The 20,674-nt window shown below is 48.6% G+C and overlaps 9 protein-coding genes; 5 read left to right on the forward strand and 4 right to left on the reverse strand.

The window, feature by feature from the left end:
* Positions 1 to 681: 681 nt before the first annotated feature.
* Positions 682 to 2,296, reverse strand: FFUJ_14831 (related to neutral amino acid permease; the record flags this gene model as incomplete). XM_023576819.1 has 5 exons in its annotated part: positions 682 to 1,098; positions 1,146 to 1,537; positions 1,583 to 1,774; positions 1,826 to 2,087; positions 2,147 to 2,296. 5 exons carry the CDS (start codon positions 2,294 to 2,296, stop codon positions 682 to 684), a joined length of 1,413 nt encoding a protein of 470 aa, XP_023429880.1.
* Positions 2,297 to 4,168: 1,872 nt separating this feature from the next.
* On the reverse strand, positions 4,169 to 4,487 carry FFUJ_14832 (uncharacterized protein; the record flags this gene model as incomplete). XM_023576820.1 has 2 exons in its annotated part: positions 4,169 to 4,423; positions 4,473 to 4,487. 2 exons carry the CDS (start codon positions 4,485 to 4,487, stop codon positions 4,169 to 4,171), a joined length of 270 nt encoding a protein of 89 aa, XP_023429994.1.
* A 1,108-nt stretch (positions 4,488 to 5,595) lies between these two features.
* On the forward strand, positions 5,596 to 6,817 carry FFUJ_14833 (uncharacterized protein; the record flags this gene model as incomplete). XM_023576821.1 has 3 exons in its annotated part: positions 5,596 to 5,774; positions 5,828 to 6,673; positions 6,721 to 6,817. The coding sequence occupies 3 exons, from the start codon at positions 5,596 to 5,598 to the stop codon at positions 6,815 to 6,817; spliced, it is 1,122 nt and encodes a 373-aa protein (XP_023429881.1).
* A 654-nt stretch (positions 6,818 to 7,471) lies between these two features.
* On the forward strand, positions 7,472 to 9,334 carry FFUJ_14834 (related to major facilitator MirA; the record flags this gene model as incomplete). XM_023576822.1 has 3 exons in its annotated part: positions 7,472 to 7,957; positions 8,007 to 8,295; positions 8,403 to 9,334. The coding sequence occupies 3 exons, from the start codon at positions 7,472 to 7,474 to the stop codon at positions 9,332 to 9,334; spliced, it is 1,707 nt and encodes a 568-aa protein (XP_023429882.1).
* Positions 9,335 to 10,166: 832 nt separating this feature from the next.
* On the forward strand, positions 10,167 to 13,388 carry FFUJ_14835 (uncharacterized protein; the record flags this gene model as incomplete). XM_023576823.1 has 2 exons in its annotated part: positions 10,167 to 10,830; positions 10,879 to 13,388. The coding sequence occupies 2 exons, from the start codon at positions 10,167 to 10,169 to the stop codon at positions 13,386 to 13,388; spliced, it is 3,174 nt and encodes a 1,057-aa protein (XP_023429995.1).
* A 369-nt stretch (positions 13,389 to 13,757) lies between these two features.
* Positions 13,758 to 14,756, reverse strand: FFUJ_14836 (uncharacterized protein; the record flags this gene model as incomplete). Its single annotated transcript, XM_023576824.1, has 1 exon — positions 13,758 to 14,756. The coding sequence occupies one exon, from the start codon at positions 14,754 to 14,756 to the stop codon at positions 13,758 to 13,760; it is 999 nt and encodes a 332-aa protein (XP_023429883.1).
* Positions 14,757 to 15,278: 522 nt separating this feature from the next.
* On the reverse strand, positions 15,279 to 16,210 carry FFUJ_14837 (uncharacterized protein; the record flags this gene model as incomplete). XM_023576825.1 has 2 exons in its annotated part: positions 15,279 to 15,797; positions 16,136 to 16,210. 2 exons carry the CDS (start codon positions 16,208 to 16,210, stop codon positions 15,279 to 15,281), a joined length of 594 nt encoding a protein of 197 aa, XP_023429996.1.
* Positions 16,211 to 17,026: 816 nt separating this feature from the next.
* On the forward strand, positions 17,027 to 19,150 carry FFUJ_14838 (uncharacterized protein; the record flags this gene model as incomplete). XM_023576826.1 has 5 exons in its annotated part: positions 17,027 to 17,347; positions 17,393 to 17,473; positions 17,520 to 18,148; positions 18,200 to 18,388; positions 18,436 to 19,150. 5 exons carry the CDS (start codon positions 17,027 to 17,029, stop codon positions 19,148 to 19,150), a joined length of 1,935 nt encoding a protein of 644 aa, XP_023429884.1.
* Positions 19,151 to 19,814: 664 nt separating this feature from the next.
* FFUJ_14839 (probable acetylesterase) lies at positions 19,815 to 20,612 on the forward strand (the record flags this gene model as incomplete). XM_023576827.1 has 2 exons in its annotated part: positions 19,815 to 20,204; positions 20,259 to 20,612. 2 exons carry the CDS (start codon positions 19,815 to 19,817, stop codon positions 20,610 to 20,612), a joined length of 744 nt encoding a protein of 247 aa, XP_023429885.1.
* Between the last annotated feature and the right edge of the window lie 62 nt (positions 20,613 to 20,674).

Genomic DNA, 20,674 nt, shown 5'->3' on the forward strand with positions numbered 1-20,674 from the left:
GGCGGCGGCGGCGACACACAGCTTGTCAATCGGGGGCGGGGCCCCGATGGCTCTACCTCATTGGCCGGATGTCGGGGCATTGTGTAAGTAGCATGTTATGAGACCACTCAGCCGAGGTCATATGGGGGATTCAGCTGCGAGCGATATCTTGCAATCTCTCGCTAGGATTAGCTGGCACGCTGGATACACTACCACCAGCGTTGTACTACAGGCCGTTTGTGCGATGAATCTCACTCTAGTCTAGCCAAAGAAATGCGAGATCTTGCCGGAGAAGAGAATCTGGAGGTTCCCTGTAGCGGCAAAAACATGGCTGTGTGAGATGATGTGCGGTTGCCATAGTCGCAGGTTAAACGCCTATGAAGCAGCCCATGTCTTTCCAAAACCTTTTGTGGCCAGAACGCAAAGGCTGAGCCGTGGTGGTCGCACAAGCACCGCGTGACTATGCTACACAAGATGTTGGCTGGTCATCATTCTGATTTGCACTGTGATAAGGTTGAGAGGTTCAAAGAGGCTCCAGTCCTCACATGTCATAAGATGCATGGGGATCGTTGCGAGGAATTGCATCTTCTGATTGGGAGAATGAAGAGACCGTGAACGGATGCACGTGGATACAAGGGAGTAATATTATCTTAATCTGAAGTGCCATCAAGTCACAACAGCTGGCCAACTCCAACATCTTTGTTAAGAAGAGTTGGAATTATCAGCACACGACCAGGCGCCTGACCCTCCAGCTGCTTTGTATGCCTGGATGATATCGACGATTGATCCATAAGTACCAGCGACCATCAACAAGGTGCCAGAAGCAATAACAAACACACTCCATCCACAAGCGGATAGCCACTTGGGAGAAATAGCACGCTTCTCCCAATTATCGTAAAACCACATAAATCCCATGGTCTGGAAACACATGAGGGTACCAACGAGCGCTCCAATCAGGGAGATGAGGCTGTAGAAGATGGGAATGGCACTAGCGATGATGTAGGCAATGATTGACACGATGAATGTGCAACCTAACCAAGTGCTCCAGTGAACTGCAGAGTTGGAAGCCAGATGCTTTGTGTTTCTCAGCAGTCGGACAAACATGTACTTGCTAGGCAGCTGTATTTCATTAGCGACATAAAAGTGATTGGGGATACGAGTCATACATGAGTGACAAGAGTAATCGACACGATCAATCCTGGAATTGCGACGCCGTAACTGGCCTTCTTGATGGTATCGCCAGCCGAGCCAAGAGCCGGTGAGGATACATAAGACCCACAGAAGTAGTACATCACACAACCGATCGTAAGATAAGTAACGGTCACGATGGCCTGACAGATGGTCAAAGCCTTTGTGTATTGTTCGGGTCGTCGCATCTCAGCAACAATGGCAAAGAAGCCTGGAGTGCCACCAAAGGCTGAGACAAGGGAGCAGATTGCTGAAGCGGCTTGGACGAAAGAAGGTTTGTTGAAGAGCTTGTAGTCTGAGACCCAGACGCCGTCTTGGGGGGCTGCTGCTGGTCGCTCTTGTACACCTGTCGCAATGGTGACCATGATCACTACTTACATTAGCTATTAATCTCAAGATTCGATGTGGAACTCACCGGAGATCATGATACTGATGACGCCGATCCACGCTAGCCAGCTCATGCGAGCCAAGGTTCGGATGCTCGAGAGGCCGAAACCAAGCACTGCAGCGACGGCGACAAAGACGGCGGTACAAGCTCCATGGCTAGACACAGCATTGAGGCCAATCGAGAGACTGAGCATGCCAGCACCAGATACAAAGACCCAGTCTATTATACCGAATCAGCATTTCGCTATTCACGACTGATATCATAACTTACAGATCCACATGGCAAAGCCAAAGAACTCTTTGCCTACGACTCCAAACATCATTTCTCCAGCATCATCGATCGCGTAAACATGACGATGTCGCAGCTTGAAGAGACCAACGATCCAATTGGACCAAGTTGTTATAACCGCAACAGCTAGCAGACAGATAATGCCGGGTATCATGCCAAGCGCGTTGAATGTTGCTGGAATCGAGAGGACGCCGAGACCGATTTGTGTTTTCATCATCAGACCAGCAGTACCGATGAGTCCGACCTGGAAAAAACTGGTCAATTCCGTAAGTCATGCCATTTTTCGTCGCAAAATCTGCTTACACTTCTGTAGTCAGGACCCTCATCCGTAATCTCACCAAAAACAGCATCGTGGTGCAACGAAGCTTCATTGTCGGGCTTATTCAACTGCGAGGGAGTAAGAGCCAGGCCATTACCCTCCTCGACAGTTGAATTGATGTTGTAGCTATTCATGATGATGTGTTTGCTTGAAGCAAGGATCCGCAAATTAAAAAGAACAGCAGCCGAACAGGTCTTTATACGTAAAACTTTGACTCATGCTCCATACTCAGCCCACTCTCGCCCCCAGACCCAGTATTGAGAAACTGGCCCCGGGCATCGGGAGTGCATCTGCCGAGCGAGCAAGGAGATAAACCAATTATGCAGGCTGTGATAAGTGAGCATCCGGGGTTCCCCAGATATTACCCCGCGGACGGAAGATGGGAAATTTACTGATCCAACGAGTCTAATCAATTGCAGAGCTTGAGAGGGTGAAAATTTGGTGATAACGTTCCGTACCCACTGCGGAAGTGGTAGGGCCAATCGCTTTCCGCACGCTGGAGCGACTTCGGTGAGTTGGCCAATGGGAATGGCACAGACCCTTGAAGTGGTGGTTGGAAAAGGGCGTTGTGTGATACGCCTTATTACATAAATTCCGAGACCGTGCATATAACCCCGATCTTCGGTCCTTTTTGTTGAACTCAAGTTGCAGATAGGAAACTTATTATATCTTTCCGGTCTGAAATACAGATGCATTTGCTCCATTATGCAGTTTGGGAGATATCGTGTCTGATACTGATTGGTTTCGCTCATTCAAATCCCGAGCTGAAACAATTGACTTTGAGTGATAGGAGATTCGAAGACGTTACCGTTAGCAAATCCAAGTTTTGAGTTTTGACCTCTTGGGAAATGATTCACACTAGGGGACCCTGCTGGCGTTTCGTAGCTCTCAGCCATGCAACCCATCAAACTTCCGTCCCGTTCATCCGTCGATCCGCAGCCGCACGGAAGTCTATCTTCACCTCATGCGTATTAACATGTTGCATTTCTTATACAATCTGATGCTCGCCTATACTTGATAAACCCCGTACCCGACTCCCGCTATATTTTATTAAGTTAAGTGCTTGCGGACGACGGGTAAGGGGCGTCTTATAATTTCCTGATCAGGCATGAGCCAAGAAACCGTCGGCAAGTCAAAGGATGCGGCCGATATTTCGTGACGCTATCCGATCATTCTACAAATTCTCTCTCTCTATACTCAGCTATATCCGATAATATCTCCCTTAATTTCATGATAGGAATCGTTGGGATTGCATGGCCATTCTATTACTTGCGTAAATTACTGGCAATACGGGCGGCGGTCAAGTTTCCAAAAGAGACGGGGAGAATGGAGGCGAACTGGGGGTTATGACACATTAAGAGACGAACCTAGGGAATACTTACATCTAGAAGCCTCAGTTGGGCAGTCATGCTCCAGCTGCTGAGGATAGGATGCTGAACACTTGGAGTAATCGTCCTCCCAGCAGGTCTGTCAAACAAAGTTAAGCGAGGCTGTAACAAAAAGAATTGATAAGAGAAGTGGGGCTTTTTGTGTGCTCACGATCAAGAGGGCGGAAGCGAAAATGGCAGAGCGTACCTAGTTCTATTCCTACTCGGTTTCACCTACTGTTACCCAGTAGTCATGCAGGCCATGCCTGATCAACAGGCACCAGGGGGAAAGAAAACTCAGGACCTTGATCATAAATGATACGAAGATTTAGGTAATTTAGTGTAAATTTAGGATATCTTTATTAAGTTTAGGATACCTTTTGCTAGATTTATTTTAACACCGTATATCATGATGTGATCATTTCTTGCTTCCCGAGGACAGGCCCTGGCTGACGGCCGAAGTGTCCATCTTTTGGGCTCCCCACTTCGCCTTGTATGCGACCATAATACCTGCCAAGTTCTCTGTGGTGATATAACCTCTTAGCCACAAGCATCTGCTGCAAATAAAACATCTAGTTTGCAAGTAATGCCTGCAGTTCCCCCTTGCCGTCGGCTTGATAATGTTGTCTCGTAACCCTTCTAGTGGCACCACTTTTCGCAATTCTTGGAAGCTTCAAATGCACATTCGTTCTCACAAACTTGCTTGCCAATAGTTGGCCCTTCTCTCAGGCAACCAACCTGACACGGCCCGGCCCAAGAGTTAACACATGTATAGTAGTTTCCCTTTGTGCATGCCTTGGACTTGCGAGTCTCAAGGGTGGATACGGCTTCAATGTCAGCAGCAGGAGCAGACAGGGCGATGCTCGACAAAGCGAGGACGCTGACGACGGTGCTCTAAGGAAGTATCAGTGGCATTGGTCAGGAGTGTCATCGATCGACATACCGTAAGGGACCACATATTCGGGGAAGTAGTGTTTTATGGCTTCTGAACTTTAGAGTATGAGTGATAGATAATGGATGGGATGAGGACGAAAGAGATCAAGGAGGCAGGAGATGATGCCCTTATATAGATCTGGAGTACTCCGCTTCTATGGGTTATTCGCCCATAAACACACCTTCCAAGTAAAATATCTTATGCTTATGCTGCAGGCCGTCTGATCCGAGTTGCCGACGTTCCGGACAATCATCCTCTCCAGGGATCCTGTGAATCCTAGTTGCATAACCGCCTACTCCAAGAGGATCCGCAAAGTTTTGCTAGGCAAACAAACGGAAGTGCTATATGATAGACTAAATAGAAGAGAAGCAGATATTCTCTCACAGCTCCGTATGGGAATGACGAGTATTAGCAGTTACCTGTGTAAGATAGGGACGGCGGATTCCGCCATATGCGATTCTTGACAAGCAGTCGAGACGATGGAAGGTTTTCTGGTTCGATGCCCAAGGTGGGGGATACAGCGCGAAGGCATGAGACAACTTGGACGAAGCATGATGGGAAATCGCTCATTCCTTCGGGGAGGCAAATTGATGTTGGTTGGACAGAAGTGGACACCAACCAACCAACTGCATAACACTTTGCATAGCGAAATGACTGGCTTGGCTTTCGGACAACCAACACACAATTGCTTCTACCAGCCTTATCTTATCTTATCTTATCTGTCTGTCTGCCAACTTTTATCATTGACTACCCTAAACCCCAGGAGCTGAAAACTAAGCTCCCTACCGAGGATCCTCCCATGAACCGGTCGGGTAGCATGCCAAGCTAATTGAGCTAGGCGTGCCAGACCGCTCATGTACGTAAGGATTGCTAATTGCTCTTGTAATTGTCAAACGTCGCGCTAAATAATTGCTAATCAGTGTAGTACAGTACTCCAATATGACTTGACAAGCACGACAGTCAGTGGTGAAGATTTCTAATCAAAGTTGTACAATAGTCTCAATATCTTTGATTGTTAGTCTATGCAGTGTAACGGTCGCAAATATATAATGCCGCGTTGCCCTCTGCAGCCTCAAGGTCTAGCCCAGCCTGCTGCCAACTTCAAGTCGAACCCAGCTGTGCATCTAATCATATGGCTTCATCATCATCAACGCAAACCGGCAAAGCCAGCACGAGAGAGGACTTATTGTCCGTTCTGAGAGGTCAAAGCCTTAGAGTCCTGGACTTGGCTCTGATGCATGCCGGATGGCCGAGAGACACAAACCCGCACGTTGATGCCATAGACGTCAAGATACTTCAGTTGATTGAAACGTCAGAAAATATCTCCCGAGAAAAACCAATAAGAATACTGACACATCTGTCAGACATGCTGTCAACGAAACGGTGCGCTCGCGTCTGACCAAAGCTAACCTGTCGGAACAACTAGCTGGCTGGTACCCGTACGCCTCCCGCGAAAAGCTAGAGGTCTTGACATCCTTCCAAGTCTGGATGTTCATAATCGACGACCTTCTCGATCAATATTCCATCGTCGAACAATTCGATTACAACAAGCTGCAGGCCCTGCTGAATGACTGCGAGGACTATGTTGAGAGAAGCCTTGGTGTATCAAGCCAGGAGGTTGAGCCGTCAACACGTTATCTAGACCACGATGCTGTACTGTCATTTGGAGAGTACGCCTCGACTGTTCATCGTCTTTACAGTGACAATCCAAGTTACCGGAAGCGAATTGCGAAGGAGGCCATTGCTACCCTGAAAGCATATCAAAAGGAAGCTTTCAATCGAAGAAATGCCCATCTTCCTTCTCTTGACGAGTATCTTGGCTACCGGGATGCGTCTTCTTGTATGAAGCAAGTGGCAGCCAACATCGAATTCGCCAATGGACTCGACTTGCCTGAGTACGTCATGGAATCCAAGGAAATTCAAGATCTATGCGAAGCTTCCGTCGCTGTTATGTGGATCACAAATGACATTGTGAGCGTGCGCAAAGAGATACGAGAAGGGTTCGTCGAGAACATCGTGGTATTGTTGGCACACGGCGACATGCGGCGAGGACTTGATGCATCACTCGACAGGCTTCAAGTTGAGATTGACAGAGTGAACAAAGCTTCTGATGATGCTGCGAGTCGATTTGCCAGCGAGACCTTTGAGAGCGACATCGCCTTGCTGACCAAGAACTGCAAGAATATGTGTTTGAGCAGTTGGTTCTGGAGGTAAGCCCCATTTATGTCCAATCATAGCGTCATGACTGACAACACAGCGTCAAAACCCCAAGATATTGTCTGCACGATATAAAGCCGGATGCGGATGGGGGATTCAACTTTACGATTGATCAAGTTGCCGAGGGGACATCGTGAGTTCCTTGGGCCGTTGTATTTCCGGGACGACCATCACATTCCCTCGCTGCAGAACCCACTCTAGAAGTTGTTCATTTCTAACGAGTGTTGGTACTAGAAGAGTATAAATGACACGTTTTGTATTCGCTGTGGCGCTGTAATATCCCCGTGAACCCTCCACGCTATGATATTCATTCCGTAACAGTTTCCGAGCCCTCAAACAATCCGGCCCGATACCGCCCTCTATTGATCAATAAAATCAGATTAGATTAGATTGATTAAGCAAGTTTTTACCTTTCTCAAAGTTTGCTTCGAGCCTTCTGCTTTACCTTTGGCCCGAGATAATCTGACTGACGTACGCGGTGGAGCTAACCGTGCCGTGTTTACCGTGGAAAAGACCCTCTTTGCTTTACGAGCCTCATCGCTATTTGCCAAGCATCCCACTCAGCTTGCCGATCCTGCCGTGTTTTACAGGGACGCAACCAACAGAGTCGGAATCAACGGGGTAAGATGATCTTATCTGATGCGCTCTTTTCGTTGTTTGATCCACCGGTGTCGGAAGATTTATGCCGGGGGGATACAGCATGTCATTTCTTTTTAATGTAACCCTTTTTCTCGTCGAGAAATTTAAAAGTTCTCAAGCTTAATTCTCTCTTTCTCGCTTGAACCGCCAAAATGGGCTTCTGGAACAGGTCGAACAAGACCTCTGATGTCGATCTCCAAGACGTCACAACGACTACAGACCATGAAAAGAATACCCATCCTGAAGATGGACACCCAGCTGTTCCCGATGATGCCCTCCCCGCTGAGGATGTCACCGAGGGTGTCAAAGACATGGAGGCCATCACCCTCGTATGGAGCAAGACATCTCTGATTTGCCTCTTCATCTTCATCTGGCTCGTCTACCTTCTCAATGCTTTCCAAAGCTCGACCGTCGGTAATTTATTACCGTATGTCACCAGCGACTGGGCCGCGCACTCGCTCCTCAACACCATTGGTGTTGTCGCGAACTCAATGACCGCCGCTGTCTTCATTCCCCTCGCCAAACTACTTGATCTTTGGGGCCGAGCCGAGGGCTATCTTCTTATGGTGGGATTCTGTGAACTGGGCTTGATTCTGATGGCTACGGCCAAAGACCTGTCTACTTACTGCGCCGCGAATGTACGTAACGGAAATCACATGTTGGACGCCGAAGCTAATGTAATCCCAGGTCTTTTACTCAGTCGGTTTCACAGGCCTCATATACAGTATCGATGTCATGACCGCCGATGCTACCAATCTAAAGAACCGAGCCTTGGCATATGCCTTCACATCGTCGCCCTACATGATCTCAGCCTTTGCTGGATCTTATGCTTCGGACAGAATGCTGGCTGACATTGGTTGGCCTTGGGGTTTCGGCACCTTTGCCTTTATCACGCCTGTCGTCTGTGCACCCTTGTATCTTCTCCTCAAGATCAACTTGCGAAAGGCTAAGAAGAATATTCTGCCAAAGAAGTCTAGTGGCCGCACATTGAAAGAGAGCATCTGGCACTATACGCTTGAATTTGACGGCAAGTTCAAAACGAAGCTACAGGTCTCCTCAAAGCTAACCATCATTATTCTGTAGTTCTCGGCGTATTCCTCTTCGCCACTGGTTTGGTCATCTTCCTCCTCCCGTTTACCATCGCTTCCATGGCACCTCATGGCTGGTCAACTGGATACATCATCGCCATGATCATTGTCGGCTTCATCCTTCTCGTTGGTTTCGCCCTCAACGAAGTCTACTTTGCGCCAGTTCCCTTCCTCAAGTTCCACTTCTTGACTGATCGAACCCTTGTTGGTGCTTGTCTCCTCGATCTCACGTATCAGATCTCGTATTACTGCTGGAACAACTACTTCACGTCTTTCCTTCAAGTTGTCAACTATCTGACGGTCGCAGAGGCCGGTTACGTTAACAATACCTTCAACGTTGTGTCTGGTTTCTTGTTGTTCCTCGTGGGCTGGGGTATTCGCAAGACTGGATACTTCAAGTGGCTCCTCTGGGCTGGCGTGCCGCTTTATATCCTCGCCCAAGGCTTGATGATCTACTTCCGAAACCCAACTGGCTATGTGGGATACTTGGTCATGTGCCAGATTTTCATTTCTGTCGGCGGAAGTGTCTTCACCATTTGCATGCAGCTCGCCGTTCTTGCTGCTGTCGATCATCAGCACGTTGCTGCGGCGTTGGCTATGTTGAACGTCACTGGCACAGCGGGCGGCAGTATCGGCGACACAATTTCAGGCGCCATCTGGACGAATACCTTTGAGAAAGCATTGAAGATGTATCTACCCGCAAGTGCGCTTGAGAACCTCGATGCTATCTACGGAGATCTCCCTACGCAATTGAGTTATGCGAGGGGAACGCCTGAGCGTATCGCTATTCAGAAGGCATATGGATATGCACAAACCCGGATGTTGGCAGCTGGCACAGCCATTATGGCGTTGTCATTTATCTGGGTCGCTCTTATCAGGAATCTGAAGGTCTCGGAGATGAGACAGACCAAGGGCAATGTTTTCTAGAAGGTCTCCTCTAGGAGGCCAGATGCCATCGATGGGCTGGGTAAATGGTTGGAAAGGCCGAAACTCCGATGCTTCTCAAAAGTCATAGTCTAACCGAAATGTCATTTAAGATATGCATGGTCAATAAGCATAAGCCCAGTGGGTCTTTTTCTTCTCCCTTGTGCAGTGAGACCCTCTTCCACGTGTGGCAATGCCAAAAGATTAGATCAAGTCAAAGGATCCCCTAAAAATGGTTGATGAGATTACGATCTAGCGCTTCTTCTTTTGTTAATCGTGGAATCTTTCCATTTTGTTGTGTTTAGACAAATTCCTTGCATTGAAAGTGGCTGGCTGAGAAGTCTGTCGCCCAAGCAAGGGGGGATGATTAGACAGCGGCTAATATTCTTTTGAACGGCTTTTCCACTAATTCGGGTCAATAGTCTCAGCCTTAGAATGACTCTGGACCCAGAGATCGCAATCGAGACCCTGATTTCAAATGATGGCGTCTGTCACTATCGACCCCTTTGCATGTTGTCATTTCAACAAGCAGACCATTTTGCAGCCACCAACATTTCGCATTGCTTAGCCAGGAGAGGGAAAAAAAACTCAAGACCTTTATCCCAAATGACAAAAAGGCCTAGATAAACTTACGTAAATTTAGCATAACTTCACCAAGTTAAGGATATCTTTTACTGAGTTTATTTTGACACCCTATATTAAGGTCCGGTGTTTTCTTGCTCCCAGAGGCTTGGTTACGCTCGGTTCGTTTGCCCTAATTCTTATACGTAGTCGGTGTCGTAGCAAATTCTTTTTCTTTTCGCCATTCTTTCGACCGCTGCTGTTCTCACGTAGAATGAAGGGCAATATTGGAGCGTTTGCGCTGCTCAGCGGCATTGTCAATGGTGTTGCTGCCGTTGATGCGAGAGACGTCCAGTATGCGGACCAAGACCCTGGGACGTGGTGCATCACCTACCTTTCAACGTACCTCGTTCCAGTGTCAATTGCAACGGGACTCCCGCGCCCTGTTGAAAACTCCACAGATATCGAATTGATATCAACATCTACTGCTCAAGGTCCAGATCTCGCGTCCTCGGCTGCTTCTAGCGCATCCGCTTCGACTACTCTCGAGCCCACCACCGGACAGCGCATCATCCTTCTTGTCAGCCCTTCCGGCGGTAACACAAAGCGCGACATTGGTGGTTTTGTTGGTGAAGGCAACCCCGACATCTGCACGTTCGCTACTGTCTTCACCCTTGGCAATGGTCGGCTTTCCGACGGTGGTGTTCCGGTGTCATACCTCGGTGATGGATACCAGAAACTCCAGGCCTCGTCCTCATCTAGCGATAATGTAATCTCGACAGCTTTCAGCTCTGATGGAGGGTTACTGCGCTTCCAAAACCCCTCCCTACCCAATGGCGGAGCTTCATTCTGCCAGACGCCTTCTGATGGGCAGGTTTACATGACTTTCGGATCCAAGCCATCTGGCTGCTTACCAGTATCTCTGAACGTGTATAGAGGTAAGTTTTGATGTATCTGTTCCGGCCCTTACTAACAGTGGCCGATAGCCGAACAATGCATTGACGGTAGACTCGATGGCCTCGGTCCAACAGCAACCTCCACCAAGACTGATGAGACCATTTCAACACATTCCACTGAAACACATTTCACCGAAGCACATTCCACTAAAACGCTTTCCACTGACGAAGCATCTGGTGACACCTCTGTTATCGAGTCTTCAATCGCCTTCACGTTTTCTACCGAAGGTTCTGGGGTATCCACAATTGCCTCCACGTTGCCCACCGAAGGCTCTGGAGTGCCCATTGGATCATCATCATCCAACATTCCTGCCAGCCAGGAGACAGAGGCACCCAGTGGCGTGTTGACTGATGAACCGACTGCAACACAATCTCAGGGAAACGTCGTGATCACGAATGCCGTTTCCAACGGGCGATTCTCCATCAAAGACCCGAACTCAGAAAGTGGCATTTTTGGCTTCGATGCCGAAGGTGAGGCCAAACAACAGAGCGGCAACTGTTTCAAGGCAGATGGTAGCTCAGATAATGGTTGCGTTGCCTTGGGCTCTTCTTCCGACTCAAAGAAGCGAGCTTTCGGTGGACTAGCGAGTATCTCACAATTTCTTACCAACCTTGCTCCAAGCAGAAATATTCTCTATACTGTCCAGTTCTATTACGTCGTCATCACCGCTGGAGGCAATCAGGCGTGCAGCGTCAATGCATACCTCGGCAATACCCAGTTCTACACCATGGGTCTTTTCACCAGTGGTGGCGTTGGTGTCTCTTGGAACAGAGTCCTCACTACTGTCATGGCCGACTCTCGAAGCGCCAGCTTTGGCATCTCCATGTCTTGCACCGGCAATGGACTGGCACTGATCTACGTGGATTCGGTCTTCGTCTCCAATCAAGTAACTCCTGATAACATCGATCAGTTCCAGTTGGACTTTGGGGATGACAACACCCCTGAGGAGACTACCAGCAGTCTCCCATCCACTCCAACTAGTGAACCGGCCAATCAAGTAACAACTGTTGAGCCAGCTACTACTGCTACAAATTCCCCTCCTGCTACCACGACAGGCTATATCAGGCCCGAGGTTCCATCTCAAGAGGTCTGCCCCGACGGTTACAACCCTCCCGGCTTTTGCGGACAGAAGTGGCCGAAGCCTTCGGGGCCATTCTGCGAGTACCGTTCCCAGCCCAATGCTGAGATTGTGGCATTTCCACTCTCGCAATATCCTATGCAAGGCATGGACATTCAGAAGTGCGCGTTGACTTGTGGCTACATCGATGGATGTTTCGCATTTGCTGTGAACAACAACCCGAGATACCCTTGCAATTTCGTCCTTGAGCCATTGAGGGTTCGTGGTTGGACCACTGGAGATCCAGACCGTGTCCTAGAATGGTCTGAGTTAGCTTGCTTCAACTGTCAGCTCTGTGGTGAATCACCATCGTCAACCGCTGGCCTTACTCAAGCTCCGGTGCTCTCGGAAACAACTTTCATCGCGGAGCCATCCACCAGAGTTCCCCAGAACACTACCCATTGGCTTCCCGACCCACAGACAAGCTCTGGAAGCTTAGAGCCTACGCCAGGCATCAAGTCAACAAGCATGCGGTCGCCTCGACCAGAGACCAGCGTTGACGTGGAGCCAACCTTCATCGAAGGCACCACCACTTGGCCTGAAACAACTCACACGTCTGCTGAAGGCCCTCATGTAGATACATCAAGCGATGCGCCCGAAGAGTCTACGTCCTTGAGCGAAGACTCAACATCCTTCACCGAAGATGCAACATTTACTACCCAAGATCCCAGTTCAACTTCAGAAACCACTACCGCCTCCTCAACCCCAACAGAGACATGCAAGTATACGCACGGCGAGATGTGCAACTTCGACCGCTTCAACTACCCCAAAGACGTTCTCTGTTCCTGGGGCGACAAGCTCACCAGCAGAAGTTTCTGGTTGGAGACTCGCGAGTCATATCCCCACCAAGACCGCGTCGAGCAGTGCATAGCCATCTGTCAAGGCCATCCACTCTGCTTGACCGCTGGATACTCACAGTTCGAAAACCGATGCTACTTCTCTGAACTTCCCTTACTCAAGGAGAACTTCGTCACAGAAGAGAACGACTGGAAGAAGCAGGTTTGGCTGGACACGCGCTGCTACACCGACTGCGAGGAGTGCGTTCCTGATTCTGTTCCCAAGGGTCCTCCCGATATGTGTGCGTACACTCTAGGCGATGAATGCAAGCCAGTCGCCAACCCTCCTGCCGGTACACTCTGCAATTACGAAGCTTATATGGGAGGTGGCTGGGTTGATGGAAATGACCCCAACTTGATCACAGTTTATACAGAGTATGCCCAGGCTACGCCTCGCCGTTGTGCTGCTATCTGCCGAGCTTATCCAGGGTGCAAGGGTTCTGGATATAAGGATGATCGATGCAAGTTTTCGGTTTATAAGCTCGCTTTGGCCGGTATGCCCATACCACTTGAGACTGACAAGGACCCTTCCATGAATTCTATCTGGGATGATCCTGCGTGTTGGACATGCCCTGGCTGTCAGTAAGAGGACTACGCTCCCCATTTTCCTTGAATTTTCTCATCGTTGTCACTCTGTTGGCACCTTTTATTTTGTCCCCCAAAATCTCTACAGAATGATTTCCTTCTAAAGAACTTCTTTTCTCGTGTATTTAGATTACAATAGTATGATAATGTCATGAATTGATCCTTACCATGGCACATAACACGCAATGGCCTGAGACTATGAAGATACTTGCACTCCAGCCCCAAGGAGAGACCCTCACTGAAATCCGCTCAATGCGATGATGCCTTAAGCACGCTTTTGGGTTATCATGTGGGCTAAAAACCCTATCAAACTCGGTAGATCCGAATACCATGGTCTTCCTATCCTTGATGCCTCGGAACGCTTTCCGACTCAATCGATATACTCCCCGGTCGTTATCACCAGAATCTCAAACTCCATTTCCTCATAATCCTCTGCAAAGTCATGCAGTCCAGCGCCTTTGGCGAACTTGGCACACAACCCATACATGACCCCCAGTTGCTCGATGAGCCCTTCGTCCGATAATAAGGTGAGGCTTTCTTCGCTAAGCCTCAATGCCTCCAGGTCTGTCTTTGGAATCTCAGCAAACTTCGGTGCGTCGCCCGATTTTCCTGCATCCTGATAAATGTCAAGAATCCCTTTGATCTGTGCAATCCTGCGCCTTCGCTCATCGTGCTTCGCAGCATCTGGTCCTTCACAGGCAGTGCATTGACATGTGAAGCCCCAATTCGACAGCTCTTTCATCCTGGCCTGGTGAGAGATTGCGACTTCGATATATGAGTTGGTAATCTCCTCATCTTTGTCAATATCCCTCACTGCATATACTTCCATGAACCCCGTTGGCTCATCATACACCCAGCATATGTTTGGTGTACACGAGTGATTCATTCGGCAGAAAATGGTGAACAACCCGCATTCGAGGCCTCCAGATGTGATGCTCGCAGCATTTGTATAGAACTTGGCCAAGACAATGCCAGCATCGAGGTCTGTCCCAGGACAAGGTTGACCTTGGAGGAATGAAAATTCGCGCAGCTTTTTGTCGTTGTGATAAAGATTCATCAATCGCTGTTTCTCTGGGTCGCTCAGATTCGCAGCTTGGTCAATGACACATCTGTACTCGGCTTTCGTCTTTGTCTCATCTTGCGAGACAGTCAGAATCGGCTTCTCGTGAATGATGCGTGTCCCAGCCCTGATGAGCTCTTTGGCAAAAAGACCGTGCCCATCAGCCGTCTCTTTCATCATATATAAACATTTTGCTTGCTCCATCTCGTAATATGAGTTCCCGTTTTCATTATGTGTGGTCAGAGTCGCAAGGTATGCTCGCTTATGTTGATGATTTTCAGGCCGTGAATCATCTGGTAAAAAGTTCATCGCGAGTAGCGGAGATCTCCGTGTCTTGTTGCACCAATCAAAGCCCCGAGTTCCTCACTGCTATTAATAGGCCTCGTGCTTCTGCTGAGTCTAACCTTAAAGAGATTGTTGCTCACAGAGCCGAGCTGTTTTAACTGGATAGCGGCTCTGGTTCTGCTCCGCAGGTATAGACAGGAGCTCTAGGGTGAGTACTTTTCTTCACCATTCGGACTTCAATTTGACTCGTTCTCATGGTAAGTGTTTCATAATAGGTTATTTGCAGTCGATAGAAGTAGCTGACTCTTCGTTTTACTATATAGAATTCAGACTAAAACCTTCTGTTCCAATGCTTTAGCAATTATTCTGGTTTGCTTCTCCCGACTTTGAACATGACTGCATTTTACAGACTCAACTCAATGCTGACGAAAGGTGGCAGATATCCTACATTCTCAACCACTGCATATAGAAACGAGACAAGACAAGATATAAAGCCGGTATGTAAGAATACGGGGATCTAGATACCTACAGCAATCCAATCAAGATCTACCCTAACATTTCGAACCTCTTCGACGTTTTCTTCAGTACAAACATACCCCCACGCCATCCATATGCCCTCGTCAAACGTCGTCCATGTCGTCTAGCCGTCTCAAAAGGGGTCTTACCCCTGGGGTGCGGTTCATGGAAATGAATGCCGCGCTCAACGTCCAGCTTAGTCGGAGTAAACTGCCAGACCGAGCCATACAGCTTTTCAATCTTAAAGCCAGTCGCCGCCATGGCATAGAGGAAGTCGTTCCACGGGATCAAGCCAGGAGTCGATGTTACTTCAGGATCGAAGAACAGAGTACGGAACACCTTGAGTGCTTTGGCATCAACAGCAAATGTGGGTTGCGTGGCTTCAGTCGCTGGTTCTGCTTCATCAGCCGGCGGGGTCGCCTGCTCCGCAGTGGCAGGCTCTGTCGGGTCACGCTTGGTCTTAACCTTGGTCTTTGACTTGACTTCTGGTTTGAACTTCCTTGGTTCTTGCGCAGGTTCGTCCAGAAATAGTCTATCTGTTCCCGAAGGCTAGCTTTGTGATTCAGAGACATGCTGTGCTGCTGCAGGAAGAGGTCAGGGTTCCATCCTAGCCTCGAGGACCTTAAGTAGATGCAAAAGATCGAGGCCTGCCGGTCGCTTGTAGGGAGCCTCGGTAGTGATTACAGCCAGGGAAACAAACCTAGACGCGTCGCTGTCCGTCTTCAATATTGGTTCAGGTTGGATGGGGTATTCGTCGCTGATCATGACATCTGGGGGAATCTCGTGAAGAATTTGGTGGCAGCAATCGACGAGAAATTTCATGAGACGTTCTTGACATTCGAAAACTAAGAGGGCATCTCCAGGGAGAGACTGCCTTCGGTTCTGACCCATTCTTCGGCATCTGGGTGAGAATCCCAGTGAATAAGCTTTCCGTATTCTTCGGCGTTGGTAGCTCCATGCATGATCACGGTATGGTGATGAAGGAATTCAGGATGGAGGCCTTTGGTCGCTTTGCCAAACCACAGCCCCTCGTAATCAACTACAGCAAAGGCAGGAGGAATAAGTCTTCCCCTTGCATTTCGCAACAAGAGCATAAGTTTGGGTCCCTAAAAGTCTTCCTGGTTGACGATGGGCCACACGAAATGGTCTCTTAGCAGGGTAGCCCTCGAATCGTCCTTCGCTATAGGCCATCAGCTCGCGCTGTGCTTCATGGTTGACATCGAGAAAGTCGGGACCTTGATAGGGAATGCCATCATCATAGGAGAGGCCCTCGTAATGATCATAATAGTAATTTGATCTAGTTCTCATCATTTTAGTCGTAAGAAGAGTTCAGGCACATACGAAATGAGAATATAAGTTAACAGATGATCAATTGGTGAAGAGTATAGAATGCTTGTAACGTGACAGATTTCGTTGAGCAGGTGGTGCTAGATGGGTTGAGGTTGGACAGCAAAGCTTAACGAGCTTAAGCTGTTTACCTTTTCAGGTTAGGTGACAGGCCTCAGGCAGAAAGGCACCATTTGCTGGACGCCGTATCAGCGAGTGGAGTCACCTCGGCAGCTGAAAGTGGAGACGGAAGTTTGGTTCCCGGACTCCGATAACGCTCAGCTCATGTTGAGGATGGTTACGGTCCTACGGATGAGCGGACTATCTTTTACTCCAACCCTGCAAACCAAGACATAAAAGTACGCCAAGGACCTTGGCTCTCTCAAGATATACAGAGCACTTCATCATTCGATCATAAAACACATCATTTCGCAAACTGGACCCGATCAGTCATGTCGAATCCCAGGCCATCAGCGGCATATTCTCAGTCCGAAGTCCTATACACAACACAGCCATTTCTAGTATTGCCGGATCTTCGAGTCCTTCCTGAACAAGATGTTGACTTCCTCGATCTCAATCGGTGCTTTCACCTGCCTGTACGAACCGTTCAAGAAGAATTCATCAACCAGTACTTCCTGTACCTACATCCCTACTATCCGTTGGTAGATGAGAAAGAATTCTGGGATATGTACTTGGGGGAAGAGAGTAGCGACGAAAAAGTGAAACCCATGTCCCTGCTCGTTTTCCAAGCGATGCTTTTCGCAGCATCAGCGGTAAGGGCCCTCCAACCTTCTTAATACAGAGCTGACAAGACGCAGTTTGTATCGCCCGTAGTACTCAAGAATGCCGGATACACAAACGTGAAGGTAGCACGGAATATCTTCTATAGAAGGGCCAAGGTATGTGAACTCACCAAAGTCGCGTATGGCCACTGACCTTCCCAAGCTATTGTTTGACCTTGGGGTCGAGAGTGATGCATTCACCAAATCCCAGGCAGCCTTACTCTTGACGTTCCAGTTCTCAGCTCTAGAGCCGCACGCAGGAAGCACCTGGCTTGCTATCGCTATTCAAAATGCCATCGTTGCCCAAGCTCACAATTTCCAAGCTCCCGGTTCAAGTATATCGCGCAAGAAGAGCAACAAGAGACTTTGGTGGTCTCTATTCTGGAGAGACAGAGTTTTGACCCTCGGTCTTCGAAAGCCTCTACAGATAACACCTTCAAGCTTTAATGTCACTTTAGATCCGATCATCCCCGAGGATCTTGCCGATGAAGCAGAGAGTTCTGCTGTGTATGACGCTAGGACGAAGCGTCAGCTAGCAAACATCATAAACTTCCAATGTCGTCTGGCAGTTATTCTGACAGACACTCTTTCGATTTGCTATGGTCCGAACGCGTTCGATATCACATACTCATTAGACAATTTTGAAAAGACCCTATCTCAAATCAGGACCGCCAAAAGTAACCTCACCCGTTGGAAGAAAGAGGCAGACAAAGCTCTCCATCCATTTCTCAGTGGCACCGGGGCTCACCGATCGACGACGCTTATATCAAGCGTTGTATTCATATATGCTTAGTGAGTGGAACAGCTTATGCACCTTGGTCTCCCAACTGACGATAAATGTAGCGCTGCTCAAATTGCTCTTGGGAATCATGAGGCTATGATGATCGAGCAGCGACAGAAAGGAGTGAATATCATTGACGACACTGTACTCCGGAATATCGGCAAGGACATAAGTTATGCGACCACAGAAACAACGAAACTAGTGGGTTTTATCGTTCAAGAAGGGTTAACTCAACACCTTCCTATATCTGCGTAAGTGACCAGCTCTCAATGGACTCGCTATAACTGACCCTGTTTAGTATTGCTTATATTGCATATCCGCTTATGCTGAGCTCCATTGATGAGAGAATAGCACCCAAGGACCTCGAAAGTGACGAAGATCAGCTGTTAACGAGATATCACGCACAAGCAATGCACTTGTGTAGTAAGCGTTTTGAGGGTGCCGAAGATATCAGTAGAATGATCACACAAATCGTTCAATCAACGCCCATTCAGCTTCCACTGCGCCCTCACTCGAAACCACCAGGGCGTCGACAGTCGTCAGGAGGAGAGGGCGCTTTATCACAGCCTGCCAAGAGTCTTACGAAGTATTGGGACGAGCTGTTTATCACACGCCAATACATGCGCCTTCGACTTTCTCTCGACTATGCCTTGATCACCGGCAGACCACCAACAGAACTGGACCTACCGACATCTATTCTCCACGACGCGGGAATGAAGAGGTTGGCCTACGGACCAATACACAACTTGTCTGCGACAACTCTGTACACGCCTCGGAAGCGTCGAGCATCTGAAAGTGTTGCTGGTCTGCCGAGGGTCATTGAGCTGGACGAAAAACTATCGGACGATGAAGGACAAGCGGAGCATATTGAGATATCGGATGACCTGACCGCACTTAGCACTCAAATCGTACAGAGGGAGGCGAACAGTGTATCATCTCGGTCACATTTTGACTATGATGCAATTTGGGCGGCGAATTTGTTCGAAGAGATTACGGATGTACTTTGGGCTTGAACGAGTAATGACAGGAGAACCTTTGTATTCTAAGTGAAATGCACATACTTGTTTATGGAGTTTCGTCAACGTTCTAGTAACGTTCAGTTGCCATATTAGTTCGTGGGGCCGCTGCAGCAGGGCCTCAGGGAGCAAGAAAACATCGGGCCTTGACAGGTTGTTAAAATAAACTCAGCAAAAAGTCCTCTAAGCTTAGGGTCAATGTCCTAAGTTTTCTTTTCGCCCCTAGTAGGGGTAGCGCATGCCGCCATAATATCGGAACAGTCCATGATCTACAGCTAGGATCCCCGCTGGAAATATCTCTTCCACTACTTAGAAGGGAGTTGATGTCGATCTTTCCAAATATGTCTGCGGCATATCTCGCTCCGATGCATCGACAAGGCATGGCGACATCGATGTGCATACCGTTTATATGCGACTTCGTGGTATCATTGCACCGAGACCAGCGGACCCCGCCAAGATGGACTACCATAGCCCTGGTCTACGATGCACTGTGCACGATATAAACTGCCAGTACCTGACCGAATGATGGAAATAGATATTCAGGTGATCTTAACCCATCTACGAGTATAGTATTTCTGCTTCACTTGAGAGTTCATGAAATCCTTTTGTCCGGCTGCCATTGCTATCCACTTACCGAAGAACCTAGCAAGAAACCATCAAAATGAGATTCTCTTTTGCGGGCCTGGTATTCACCGTCCTTGGTTCTGTACAGTCAAGCCCTGTTGCCCGAGCGGCCAAACCACCACAATTCTTCCTCATCGGTGACTCGACCGTCGCCGTAGACGGTGGCTGGGGTAATGGTTTCTTGTCATATCTCAACGCCCCAGCTAGAGGCGATAATCGAGGTGTCAGTGGCTCAACTACTGTATCATGGAAGTCCAATGGTCGTTGGGACACTCTCATCAAAGACATTGGTACGGCGAAGGCCGACTTCGAGCCTGTCGTGACCATTCAATTTGGCCACAATGATCAGAAGGTCATGCAGCTGGATGAGTTCCATGCCAATCTGGTCGAAATTGGCAACCAGATCAAAGCGGCTGGCGGAACACCAGTAGGTCTTCGATCTAATCTGCAAGTGTTTGGCTTGGACTAATAAGAGCATCAGATCTTTATCACTTCGCTCACGCGTCGTACGTTCCAAAACGGAGAGGTTGTCCAGAACCTCAAGGAATGGGCTGCTGAGACCATTGCAGCTGCTGGAGACGTCGGGGCCCAGTATCTCGAACTAAACAAAGCTAGCACTGACTACGTCAACGCCATTGGTAACGAGAATGCGCAACGTTATAACTGGGGAGAAGGCGATAGGACGCATCTCAACCCAGCTGGAGAAATTGTCTTCGGAAGAATGGTAGTAGACCTGTTACTGGAAACACGGGAGGACTTCTCATCTTACTTTACTCCCAATAAGGCGCTTAGCGACAAGATTGCAAAGGGAGAGTTTGCTACTGGCGATGAGTAGCTCCGGGAATAGTGGGCCTATCATCAGAAATAGAAATAACATCTATTTTGCTACATGAATTG

This window comes from Fusarium fujikuroi, chromosome FFUJ_chr04, assembly GCF_900079805.1.
Source record: "Fusarium fujikuroi IMI 58289 draft genome, chromosome FFUJ_chr04".
Taxonomy (NCBI): domain Eukaryota; kingdom Fungi; phylum Ascomycota; class Sordariomycetes; order Hypocreales; family Nectriaceae; genus Fusarium; species Fusarium fujikuroi.